Raw genomic sequence first — 13166 nt, forward strand, 5'->3', positions numbered from 1 at the left:
AAAAAGAGTTTGTCATGAGTTTCAGAGAAGCCACATCATCTCGACGCAGATTGCATAGCTTGCTTTAACAGTATTTTTTTTTTTTTGTGCTGTCAAGCGATGCATGTGTACTGTTTTTATGTATTATGTATATGTAAATACACACACATACTGTATAGATTTTGAAAAGATTTACATGTATATTAATTTATATTCTTATATTATATATAAATATATTGAATATGTAAATACAGTCAGGTCTATAAATATTGGGACATCGACACAATTCTAACATTTTTGGCTCTATACACCAACACAATGGATTTCAAGCGAAACGAACAAGATGTGCTTTAACTGCAGACTGTCAGCTTTAATTTGAGGGTATTTACATCCAAATCAGGTGAACGGTGTAGGAATTACAGCAGTTTGCATATGTGCCTCCCACTTGTTAAGGGACCAAAAGTAATGGGACAATTGGCTTCTCAGCTGTTCCATGGCCAGGTGTGTGTTATTCCCTCATTATCCCAATTACAATGACAGACCTGCAAACTCATCAGAGAAAAAAAGGTGACAGTGTTTGGAGGGGGGGGTGCAGAATGGGCGACGCCGACACTGTGAACGCATTAGCCTTGCACGTTCGCCAGATTCTAAATAGACATTGTTTACAAGTAATGCGGCGCATCCAATGCAACAAGACGTCAAATTGCTTTGTTACACTGTATTACTCTCGCATCAGCTGTTGTCTAAGCAGTCACATCTACCCACATCAAGATTCAAGAGTTTTATTTGTCACATACACAATTATACAGAGTATAACCAGCAGTGAAATGCAGGGAGTTTCACATCAACACATCAAAAACGCTTTAAAAGTAGGGCTACATCCAGCTGACTTGAATGACTGCTGCGCACACGACAACCTCCATAACGTGTCGTTAATCAGGGTAGCTCAGAATTGGAGTAGTAGCCAGAACTCAGGGCAGAGCACCTGGCTTAAGTTAGGGGCTAATGATAAGGTTGCAACCTAAGTTGGCTATCTGAAATACTATATACTTACGTAGCAAGCTAAATGGTTAACTTTAGTTAGCAAGACGGTCAGACAATGCAGGAATTAACATTACAACTAGCTAATAATGTTAGATGGCCAGAAAATTTGCTATCTTGCTAACGGAAATTCCAGCATTGGATCCGCTTGTATTGCTTGCTATTAAGCATTTTGCTCGAAGCATAGGCTAACTGTATGAAAAAAAAAACGCTTACTTTGCTGACGCTATTTGACTTAAGCAAACAAATATCTGTTGTTTAGCTCCAAAAAGACTGATTTACCTTGAATTAAATTTCCATCAGAGTTTCCACATTAGGTCAGGTGTCTCTTGACAGGCGCGAACACAGATGGCAGTGTGTTTCAAGATCCTGAACCAAGCGCTGAGATTCCGATTGGTCCAGAAAAAATGTCATTTATAAGAATTGTCCAATAATGGCCTACATGGCACGCAAGCCCACCCCCACCTCCCTCTCTTGACAGGCGCGAGCTCAGTAGAGATTCCGATCGGCCCAGATGTCAATTAACGCAAGACCCCCCCCCCCCCCTTTAAAAAAAACTCTCCGGTTCTACACGATTCACGTGAATGACCCAATTGACAATAAAAGCGGCGATTGTCGCCGAAAAGCGACAGGTTTGCAGGTATGCAATGAGCAGATAAAAGGTCCAGAGTTCATTTCAAGTGTGCTATTTGCATTTGGAATCTGTTGCTGTCAACTGTCAAGATGAGATCCAAAGAGCTGTCACTATCAGTGAAGCAAGCCATCATTAGGCTGAAAAAACAAAACAAACCCATCAGAGAGATAGCAAAAACATTAGGCATGGCCAAAACAACTGTTTGGAACATTCTTAAAAAGAAGGAACGCACCGGTGAGCTCAGCAACACCAAAAGACCCGGAAGACCACGGAAAACAACTGTGGTGGATGACCGAAGAAATCTTTCCCTGGTGAAGAAAACACCCTTCACAACAGTTGGCCAGATCAAGAACACTCTCCAGGAGGTAGGTGTATGTGTGTCAAAGTCAACAATCAAGAGAAGACTTCACCAGAGTGAATACAGAGGGTTCACCACAAGATGTAAACCATTGGTGAGCCTCAAAAACAGGAAGGCGTCTAAAAAAGCCTTCACAGTTCTGGAACAACATCCTATGGACAGATGAGACCAAGATCAACTTGTACCAGAGTGATGGGAAGAGAAGAGTATGGAGAAGGAAAGGAACTGCTCATGATCCTAAGCATACCACCTCATCAGTGAAGCATGGTGGTGGTAGTGTCATGGCGTGGGCATGTATGGCTGCCAGTGGAACTGGTTCTCTTGTATTTATTGATGATGTGACTGCTGACAAAAGCAGCAGGATGAATTCTGAAGTGTTTCCGGCAATATTATCTGCTCATATTCAGCCAAATGCTTCAGAACTCACTGGACTGCGCTTCACAGTGCAGATGGACAATGACCCAAAGCATACTGCAAAAGCAACCAAAGAGTTTTTGAAGGGAAAGAAGTGGACTGTTATGCAATGGTCAAGTCAATCACCTGACCTGAATCCGATTGAGCATGCATTTCACTTGCTGAAGACAAAACTGAAGGGAAAATGCCCCAAGAACAAGCAGGAACTGAAGACGGTTGCAGTAGAGGCCTGGCAGAGCATCACCAGGGATGAAACCCAGCGTCTGGTGATGTCTATGCGCTTCCAGACTTCAGGCTGTAATTGACTGCAAAGGATTTGCAACCAAGTATTAAAAAGTGAAAGTTTGATTTATGATTATTATTCTGTCCCATTACTTTTGGTCCCTTAACAACTGGGAGGCACATATGCAAACTGTTGTAATTCCTACACCGTTCACCTGATTTGGATGTAAATACCCTCAAATTAAAGCTGACAGTCTGCAGTTAAAGCACATCTTGTTCGTTTCATTTGAAATCCATTGTGGCGGTGTATAGAGCCAAAAATGTTAGAATTGTGTCGATGTCCCAATATTTATGGACCTGACTGTATATTTTTTAAATGCATGCATGTGTTTGTATTTATATATACATAAAAAATATACACAGTACACACACATTATGTAAACACAAACTTTTATTTTGGATGCTATTAATCGTTTGACAGCACTATTTTTTTTTCTTAAAAGTAATCACAAAAGGTAGCTGCAATTTCCTCCAGTTTATGGATGCTAAACAGATACAGTAGCATAAATGCACAAATAATTTGTCAAGTTTCATCTGGTCATGCGTAAATTCAGAGAATATTCAAGTAAATTCAGGAGAGAAAATGCAATACAATTACTGTACAAACTAAAACACATTAAAATCCTGAGAATAAAACTATGTTGCACAAGTTCAATCTTGCATAATCGGCCTCATTCATGAAACGCAACATGAATTCTTGTAAATTGTTCTCATCAACTGATACTCTCAATTCAATGCAACAATTTAGGTATGAAATTTGTTCCGTTTCTGCTGCATGAATGAGGCCTTGTCATTTATTCATTTTTGGCCAGGTACTTAAAGTAAAGCGTTAAACTAAAATCAAACTGAAGATACAACATCATCCCTTCAGCACAGCAGTGTTGATCACGGTGCATCAAGTATTAGCAGGACATTGGTCAAAAATGGTCAAGTGTTTAGTTGCACAGAAACTCATCACAGGTGTCAGCTTTACCTGGACGTTGATGTTTCTGGATTGCAGATCAGAGCTGCTCCAGCGGTTCCTCACACCTGAACCCAGGCACTTGAACAGAAGCTGTTAGAGATCATTAGCAAGCGGTGCTGAAAGCTCTTTACTCAGGAGTCAGAATCTTCTATCTGTACATGTAAACATGGCTAAACGTGATGGGCGCTCTCGTGAGCTCGGGGTCTGCTGCTGCTGCATGTTTCGCAGCTGTTGTGAGCCGTCAGTCCGCACTCTTCACATGGCATCAGATGTGGGGTGAAAATGAAGCCTGGACAACTGCACATATGAGACGGTGAGAGGCAGGAACAGATCCAATCAAAGCAAGGGATTTCACGTACAATCACATACACTCAAAAAAGACACATACGGCCGGTTGGGAGGGAAATAATGATTATCAGAAGACAGCATATTGAGAGTGAAGAGGTGAACTCTTAATGTCTGTGTTTTGAGCAGGTGTAGAGGAGGACATGGATCTGTCGATCTTAGTATGTAAAGTGATCCCACAGAGCAGCTGATCTCTGGCCTCATTCATCTGTTGCTGGAGCCCTGAGTGTGGAAGAGTTTACTGTACACTGACAGACCTGTGAACACACAACAACACAATGAATCAACACACAAACACTCATGTATGAGCTGTAATTGAATTTCAATCTGACTGTAGTTCTGGAAACTGTGATAAAACACTAAGAGTCATTGATGATCTTTACATGCACCATGATACAGCGGGTAAAATAGGTTTTGAACACGTCACCATTTTTCCCAGTAAATATATTTCTAAAAGTGCTGTTGACATGAAATTTTCACCAGATGTCGGTAACAACAACAAAACAAATAAGTTCAGAAATTAAGTTCTGTGTAATAGTTTACCCACTGTATATTCCAGGGGTTTTCTTTTGATTTAAATACACAATCATTTCAAAAGTGCTTTCAATCTATGAAATAAAAATGATACTTTTTGCAATGTTTGAAACTTTTTAATCATACAAATAATCATCACAACTTTACAATGCATGGTTTTCAGTCACACTTCAGTTTGAGGACTAATTCTCACTGTTAACTAGCTATTAACTATGACTTTTGCTTCAATAAACTCCTAATTTGCTGCTTATTAATAGTTAAGGTAGTCATTAAGGGGGTAGGATTAAGTGAATAATATGTGCTTTATAAGAACTAATAAACAGCCAATACACTAGTAATATAGATGCTCATAACCAGCTAGTTCATAGTGAGAATTAGTCCCTGAACTAAATGTTTTAAGTGAACCCCTTAACACTTAAACAAGAAAAGTGCAATTCTTGTGCAAAATCTCTAGAGTGCTTTTTCTGCTTTTTGGCAGTAAAACCATATGGCTGAAGCTTGGCTGCACCTGATACAGATTTCAGTCATCATTGTCAGTTATTTCCATTGATATTGCTATGATGATTATTAACCATTGATAAAGACTTCACATTGGTTATCCTATCAGCATGAAAATCAACACATGTATTCAAACTGGGAATAAAGTGAGCAAAATTCATTCCCCATCACTGAAGCGGTCAAAGAGTTCTGCACTCTCACAAAAACTGCTGTTATCATCACTGAAGCTGTCCACACTGTCAATGCATCTCAAACTTACACTGAAACTGAACTTTCTGAACTGTCCATGATGAGAGAATCTGTGAGAGTGCACCAATCTAAACACTCAACAAAAACATGTGCGACTGGTTATAATAATCAACACCAACCCTGATCAGAGTGTCACGTGAAATAAAGTCAGTGCTTTTCACAACCCATTCTACATACATAATGTGACATAAAAATGGACATTCAAGTTCCTGAGTTATTACATTCTGATGAAGTATTATGAAGACAAACATTTATTTTGGAACAACATGCACTGATGATCAAACTGTATTGGATGCACAACGATGCATGAGAAGAACAAGGTCCTTGATTCGTTGAGTTCTTAGCTGGTGCATGAGTGTGAAACTCTTAAAATCCTGAATAAGATCTCATCAAGATCCAAATAAAACTGTGAATAGCAGCAGATGTGCGGATCACATTGGAGTGTTTGATAAGAGCAGCGTTCTCTGCCGGGACGATCCCACAGCAGCAAAGACGTTCCCAGAGCCGCTGAACACTATTCCCTTTCATTCCCTCTCCACACACGGTTTATTGTGGTGCTCTTTTACACCATTCGGCCTTACGGCACAGGAGAAGGAAAACATTGCGCTCGGCTTCCAATCCAGTGACTCGACTGCTGGAAGCTGCTGGGCTCAGAGCGGCTGGATGAAGAAAACATGCTGCTTTTTTAAAAGCTACTGTCTCTGAGCGTCTCTGACTGATGTATTCAAAGTCAAATACATGTGAGCAATACACGAGCGGGTCACAGCTAACCACAAAATCTAATTTTCTTAGAACCATAAGAATGTTATAAAACTATTTGTGTGTATGTATATTGATCAAATGTTTAAGATTTTTAATGTTTTTGTTTTTAAAAGTGCCGCCTTCTCACAGAGGCTCCATTGAAAAATACAGCAAAAGCAGTAATATTGTGAAATATTATTACAACTTTAAATATCTGTTTTCTGTGTGAATATGTGTTAAACTGTAATTTATTCATGTGATCAGAGCTGTATTATCAGCATCATTACTCCAGTCTTCAGTGTCACATGATCTTCAGAAATCATTATAATATACTGATTTACTGATCAACAAACATTTCTGATTATTATCAATGTTGAACACAGTTGTGCTGCACAATATTTTTGTGGAAACAGTGATACATTAATTAATAAAAAGTAAAAAAGTACAGCATATATACAAAATAGAAATCTATTGTAACAATATACACTACCGTTCAAAAGTTTGGGGTCAGTATGTTATTTTTTATTTTTTGAAAGAAATTAATACTTTAATTCAGCAAAGAATGTGTTAAATTGATTAAAAAAATGATAGTAAAGACATATATTGTTACATTATTGTCATTGTTTTGGCTGTTAGCAGTAAAAACTGTATTACATTCATGATTTTGTGGTGGAAGGTGCCCTCGACGTGTTCATGAGACTGACTTGTATGCAGCAGCACACATCAGACTAATCTCAAAACAAACTTCAGCAAACTTCTTCTTCAGATATCTGAGCCAGTATTGAGCCAAAGATTGAAAATGAAGAGTGAATATCCAGCCAAAGCGTTTGGCAGGAATCTGTGTGAGATGAGGTCAAGTGAAAACAAAGACGAGGAAAAACATCACAACAATAGAGGGCTGTTTACGGCTAATGGGCGAGCGGCTGAGCGAGATGAGAGGATGTGACACTGATGAGTATTGACGGCTGATCTCAGAGAATGCAGCCGTATGGATCAGCACTAACTCCCTGTCAGAGTCCATCAGAGCCCAGCTAAAACAACAGCGGCTCTCAGTCCTCTACCGCTCTCCATCTCCTGTCCAGTGAACACTGGAAAACTGCATCTGTCAAATTCACACGCGCTTCCCTGCAGTTACTGATGGACAGAGGACGTCTGTTTAACAGCGCCAAAGGACACGCAGAACTGTTTTACAGCCTTTGAATAGCAACATCTGATAAAAGACTCCCACTCTGTCTCTGTTTCTTCTTTGCTGCTCTCAGGTGCAATTAATGATGACAGCCAGTATAAATAAATTAATACTTTTATTCAACAGGACGCATTAAACTGATCAAAAGTGAAATTTATAATGTTACAAAAGATTTTTATTTTAAATAAATGCTGTTCTTTTGAACTTTCAATTCATCTGTGAATCCTGAAAAATAAAATGCATCACAAAGATATTGTGCAGCACAACTGTGTTCAACATTGATAATAATCAGAGATGTTTGTTGATCAGTAAATCAGTATATTAGAATGATTTCTGAAGATCATGTGACACTGAAGCCTGGAGTAATGATGCTGAAAATACATCTTTGATAAAACTCTGTTTCCAGCACTGAATAAAAAAAAAAAGGTATCTGACTTTTTATCTCTCAATTCTTTCTCAAGACTTTTTTTTATCAGAATTGAGAGTTATAAAGTCAGAATTGTGAGATATAATCATAAGAAAGTAGTCTTTCTTTCCTCAGAATTGGACTTTATATCTCACAATTGCTGGTTTATATCTCACAATTCTGAGAAAAGAAGTCAGAATTGCGATATATAAACTCATAATTGAAAAAAATCACGATTGCAAGTTTATATCTTGCAATTCTGACTTATATTATGCAATTCTGAGAAAAAATGTCAGTAATACAAGAAAAAAGTCTTAAATCACAATTACCTCTAATTTTTATTTAGTGGTGGAAACGGACTTCAATAGAAGACACTTACTTTAAAATTGCAAAAATATTTCACAATACTACTGTTTGTACCATATTTCTGCTGAAATAAATGCAGCCATGGTGAGCAGAAGACACTTCCTTCAAAAACAGCTCTTCAGAATGATACTAGAGTCCAACTGTAGTGTGTTTAAGCTTTAATAATTCACATCCCTGAAATCAGCATAATGAATGAAACAAACAGCTTCTATGCACTGTGCATGAATAATGCATGGTGTATGACGGAGCTTCATATGACAGCAGTCATGGCACTGTTGGAGTTAGTTTGTTTTCCAGGATGAAGCTCACAGCAGCTGTCAGTGGATCAGACATTCAGCTCATGTTCACACAGATCTACTCACCAACACCAGACAGAAAAAGCAGCTCACACACATCAGACCAAACGCTGGAATGGCCACTATGTCCCGCTGCCAAGGTTCCTCATTAAAATACCAGAGCCTGAACTGCAGCTTTCAACCTCCACAAGTCTGAAGATCAACCTGATACACAATACTGTACACTCACAGTCAATCACAGGAAGTGTGTGTGTGTTTCCTCACCTGTCTTTGCACACACAGTCTCATACACCACATGCTGTCCACTGGTGCTGCTCTGACCGGCTGGAGGCTCAGATAATGCTTTCCTGTGGACAGACACAGTGATCATAAGTATCACATCATATCTCACCTCTCCTGATTAAAGCGATAGCTCATTTCCTCATCATCTCAGTGTTTCTGTGCAAAGTCAATGGTCACCAAAATGGCTTGGCTATCAACATTCTCCAAAACATTTGTTTCGTGCAGAAGAAAGAAAGACCTACAAGTTTGAACCAGTGTTGCCAATGGGACTCTAAAGTGTCTCATTTACTTTGAAGGCTTTGCCTCAGGATACTGGTTCTACACTGGACGTGTTGATGAACTAAAACAATGCACATATCATTTATTGTACAAAATTAAGGGGCAAAAAATTCCAACATTAAAATGCATTAATCTTACCACAAACTGCATCAGTTCAGCAATATGCAACAATTAATATCATACAGACACACAAACCATCCATGCCTCATCTGTGTAATTTCATGAGCTTCTACTCAGGGTACCTGCAGGATTTTTAAATCAAATTTATGGCTTTTTAAGACCTGCACAAATAAAATGAAACCTGTATGAGCAGAGTAGGGCAATGTCTGTAAACCCTTTCTTACCAGGTGACAGATAGATTTGTCTCTAAATAGAGTACAGTTTGATTAGACACACACCCTTTGACATCATTTACATGTTTGGATTTGGCAGACGCTTTTATCCAAAGCAAATTACAATACATCCGAGATAGACAAATCAGTTTATGCCTTCCCCAGGAATCAAACCATGACCTTGCCATTGCCACTGCTATACAGCTTGTGCTTTTTTAAAGATGTTAATAATATTGTCCTAACTTCTATTATTGTTCTAGCTGTATTATTCATGCTGTCTGTCAATGTTTGGGTCACGACTCATCAGTTGAGAAGATCTGATCTACTGACAACAGCTGGGATTTCATCTGTTACTCTCAGGATCTTTGGCACAGCATCTCTACATCTACACAGCTCATGATATTCAGCTCACTGTAGTTAAATAGATCTGTGTTTGCACATTCAATAATGTTTTCCCTGAGAAATTTGTAATCATAGTCTGAGTAAAAATATGAATTTGCTGCATATATGCTGATATTTATATGAAGAAATTCTGATGCATTGTACTGTAAATCTATGAGATCTTTATAACAGTAGAGCAGATACTGACATAAAATGATCTAAATATCAGTGGTCGCTCTGTATCTCCAATAATATGTCTCAGTAAGATGAGATGTAAATGATCCAAACATATAATGTAATGCTGATTGAGAGATGAAGAAATAAGCGCTCCTCAGAAGATGTGAGATGAAGATCATTCCTCCGCTGAGGAACAGAGAAAGTAAAGCTTCTGGAAACAAACGCTCCTCAAAAGATCCTGATGATCAGATTTGAGACGCACTGATTTTTCTAGAAAATGATTGCTGGAGAATCAAGTAAAGCTGAGCTGCTTCAGTCCAGTAAGAGTTCATCTGGAGATATGACTGCAGTTATTCTGACGTTAACTTGATCAAAATCAGTCAAGATTTGACAGAAAAAGACACTGAAGCAGCAGCTGAAGCTGGACGTTTCTACAATTACACTAAAAGAGCTTTTACTGGATAAAACACTCTAAACTATCAGAGACAGAAGACATGCAGGAGATTGAGTGTGAAACAGGTTTAACATCAAAGTTTTGATAATTTTGAGGCCTTAGAAATGTATCAAATATGATACCGCAGGCTTTATACAGTTAAGATAGCATGTAAGCAGTTCAAAAGAAGTTTAAAAGTGAAAATAAAAACATGTTTGAGAGCCATGTGTTGCTTCGAACACATCTTTTGTAAATGACCCATAAAAACAAACCCCTGCAGAATATCTCCACCAACACAGCAGATTAAATGAACTAGACATTGATTTAACCATATCACATGACATCAGACAGTGATTATATCAGAAGTGCTGCACAGAGTGCCATCATTCTGCTGTTTCTCTGGCTTTTGAGTCCTAAGCTGTGAGTTCAATAGCCTTAATGACCTCCATCATCACACCGCTCCCTGACAGTTAACGAGCAGAATAATGTGGCCTCTCTCACAGAAGGCTTGGCCACAGAGAGCCAGTGCAATTATCTGAGCCAGAAACAGGGCCCGACATGCCTGTAACTTTGCACGTTAAATCCGCTAAGCATTTTTTGGGAACAATAAATAAAGCTCAGCTGGTATTAAGCTCCAGAAGCAGGACGGGAGCTCGCCAGAGCCGCATTAGTGCACTAATGAGGGTGCACAGTGCTGCCTTGTAGGTCCACAAAGTTGTCCTTTCATTTGGTGGCTCGAGCCCGGGCCAGCAGCACAGATAGAAACGCTCTAAATTATACGTCAGACATCTCTGCACAGGAAAGGACCCTTCAGTGCTTTATTGGCGATTGGAGTTTAGGAGCATTAGTGTTGGTTGGTCAGATGTCGACGGGCTGCTTGCCAGCGCTAGCATGCAGCTGTAGGTGTGGAGCTTAACTCAACGCTCAATAGCCTGTCAATTCAGATTCTGCTTGTCTTTAAAAAGCCAAATCCTTATAGAAAGCCTTTTAATTTTCTTCTTGTGTGAAACACAAAAGATCTTAAGCCAAGTGGAGATTTATACCGCCAAGCTCTACAAAAAACACCATTAGAGTACCATAATAGTTCATATGACTCATGCACTATACACTGAACTGCCGTTTCTTTTTAATTATTTGTAAAACTTATTTGTGAGTGAAGTAAATCCTACAGTACATCAACTCTACTTCAAGACTTTTCACTGACGTCATACTGTATGAGAAGTTTGTGTGGGGAATAGACTGGCATTTAAGATGCTTTTCACTAATAATATTCAGAAGACTTAAATAGCACATATATCATATGTGACCCTGGACCACAAAACCAGTCATACGGGTCCATTATTTAAAATATAGATTTATGCATCATTTTAAATCTGCATAAATAATCTTTCCATTAATGTATGGTTTGTTATGATCGGACAATATTTGTCTGAGATACAACTATTGAAAATCTGGAATCTGAGGGAGCAAAAACATCAAACTATTGAGAAAATCTCCTTTAAATTCGTCCAAATTAAGTTCTTAGCAATGCATATTACTAATCAAAAATGACGTTCTGATATATTTACGGTAGTAAATTTACAAAATATCTTCATGGAACATGATCTTTACTTAATATCCTAATGATTTTTGGCATAAAAAATGATAATTTTGACCCATTCAATGTATTGTTGGCTATTGCTGCAAATATACCCCAGCGACTTAAGACTGCTTTTGTGCTCCAGGGTCACAAATGGGCTTCTGTTGTAAAATGTTGATAATATTATTATAATGTTATGGTAACAGATCAGACATTTGTCTTAAAAGAATGAAAAATCTACACTCATAAATTTAATAAATGTTTTTTAGATTTTTCCATTTCTAAAAGAAGAAAGAAAATTATACATGGGTTGATCAAGATTAGCAATATACCTATGTAGGTAAGTCTTGGACTTTTTAATCATTTTGTAATAGCAAAAATAGTGTACGCTTGGTTAAAAAACACACTTGGCATTAATGGCTATGACAACATTTGTCTTCTTCCACAAATTATGTGTAAAACCAAGTGGTTGATAGTTATGGGTTTTTCAACGGATGATGCCTGTCCCAATAATACTTTAAGAATATTTGTTTTATTATAATCCTCAAAAATGTTGTATATCTTTTTTTACAGAGTAATTACAATTCGTATTTATTGCTACTGATTACTAATAAAGAGCATGCGACTCATTTCCAGCATCAGACAGTTGCTCGTTCACATCTATTAGCCATTTCAGACTTCACATCTGCAGTTCAGCTATGATGTGGGAAAGTGGACTAGATGGTTTATTTTGACATTTCAAAATGATTATTATTTGATATAATTTATTCAAACAGAAGCCCTGGAACATGACATTAGTTTAGTTTATTTATTTCAATAGAACTATTTAAACAACAGAGAGTTGCACCAGAGTGCTGTACAGGCATTAGTAAAAAACCAAAAACATGATAAAAACAAAAATCAACACAGAACCATGGATAAACAAAAACTCACCCCTCTTCAGTCATAGAGGTTATACTGAGGAAGTGCGTTTTTAAAACGGCCTTTAAAAGAGCCTAATGTGGGAGCAGATCTAATGTGGAGTGGTAGGTTGTTCCATAACTTTGGGGCAAAGGCCTTATCACCCCTTCTCTTGTATTTCGTCCTCTGAACAAACAGACATCATACTCATACGTCAGTATGACGTAAAACCAGAACATGACAGATATTCAGCTCATGAACATAGGCTGATCTTTAGGCCTTCAGAACACTAGGGATATACACAGCACGAGTCGCAAAAAATATTTTAATGAGACGTTTACATTCTTTCTGAAGCTTAATGAATTAACTGCCATTATATCGACGAGCTGGATTTTTTTACTTTTGTGTTTCCAAAAAAGAAGAAATCATATGGCTTTAGAACAAGAAATAATGGGTAGATTTTCATTTTTGGGTGATCTTTTCCTTTAAGTCTAGGGTGAAACACACACA

At 38.1% G+C, this 13166-nt stretch overlaps 1 protein-coding gene across 2 annotated transcripts in view; it reads right to left on the reverse strand.

Annotated features, from left to right (window-relative positions):
- Positions 1 to 3082: 3082 nt before the first annotated feature.
- Positions 3083 to 13166, reverse strand: part of ttll5 (tubulin tyrosine ligase-like family, member 5) — a 126462-nt gene continuing 116378 nt past the window's right edge. For both annotated transcript variants that reach the window (XM_079386449.1, XM_079386448.1), the window contains exons 31-32: positions 8558 to 8640; positions 3083 to 4274 (exon numbers count right to left, since the gene is read on the reverse strand). In XM_079386449.1, the coding sequence (XP_079242575.1) occupies positions 4222 to 4274; positions 8558 to 8640 (136 nt within the window). In that variant the 3' untranslated portion in view covers positions 3083 to 4221. The remainder of the gene's footprint in view (positions 4275 to 8557; positions 8641 to 13166) is intronic.

Source organism: Barbus barbus (genome assembly GCF_936440315.1).
Source record: "Barbus barbus genome assembly, chromosome: 30".
NCBI lineage: Eukaryota > Metazoa > Chordata > Actinopteri > Cypriniformes > Cyprinidae > Barbus > Barbus barbus.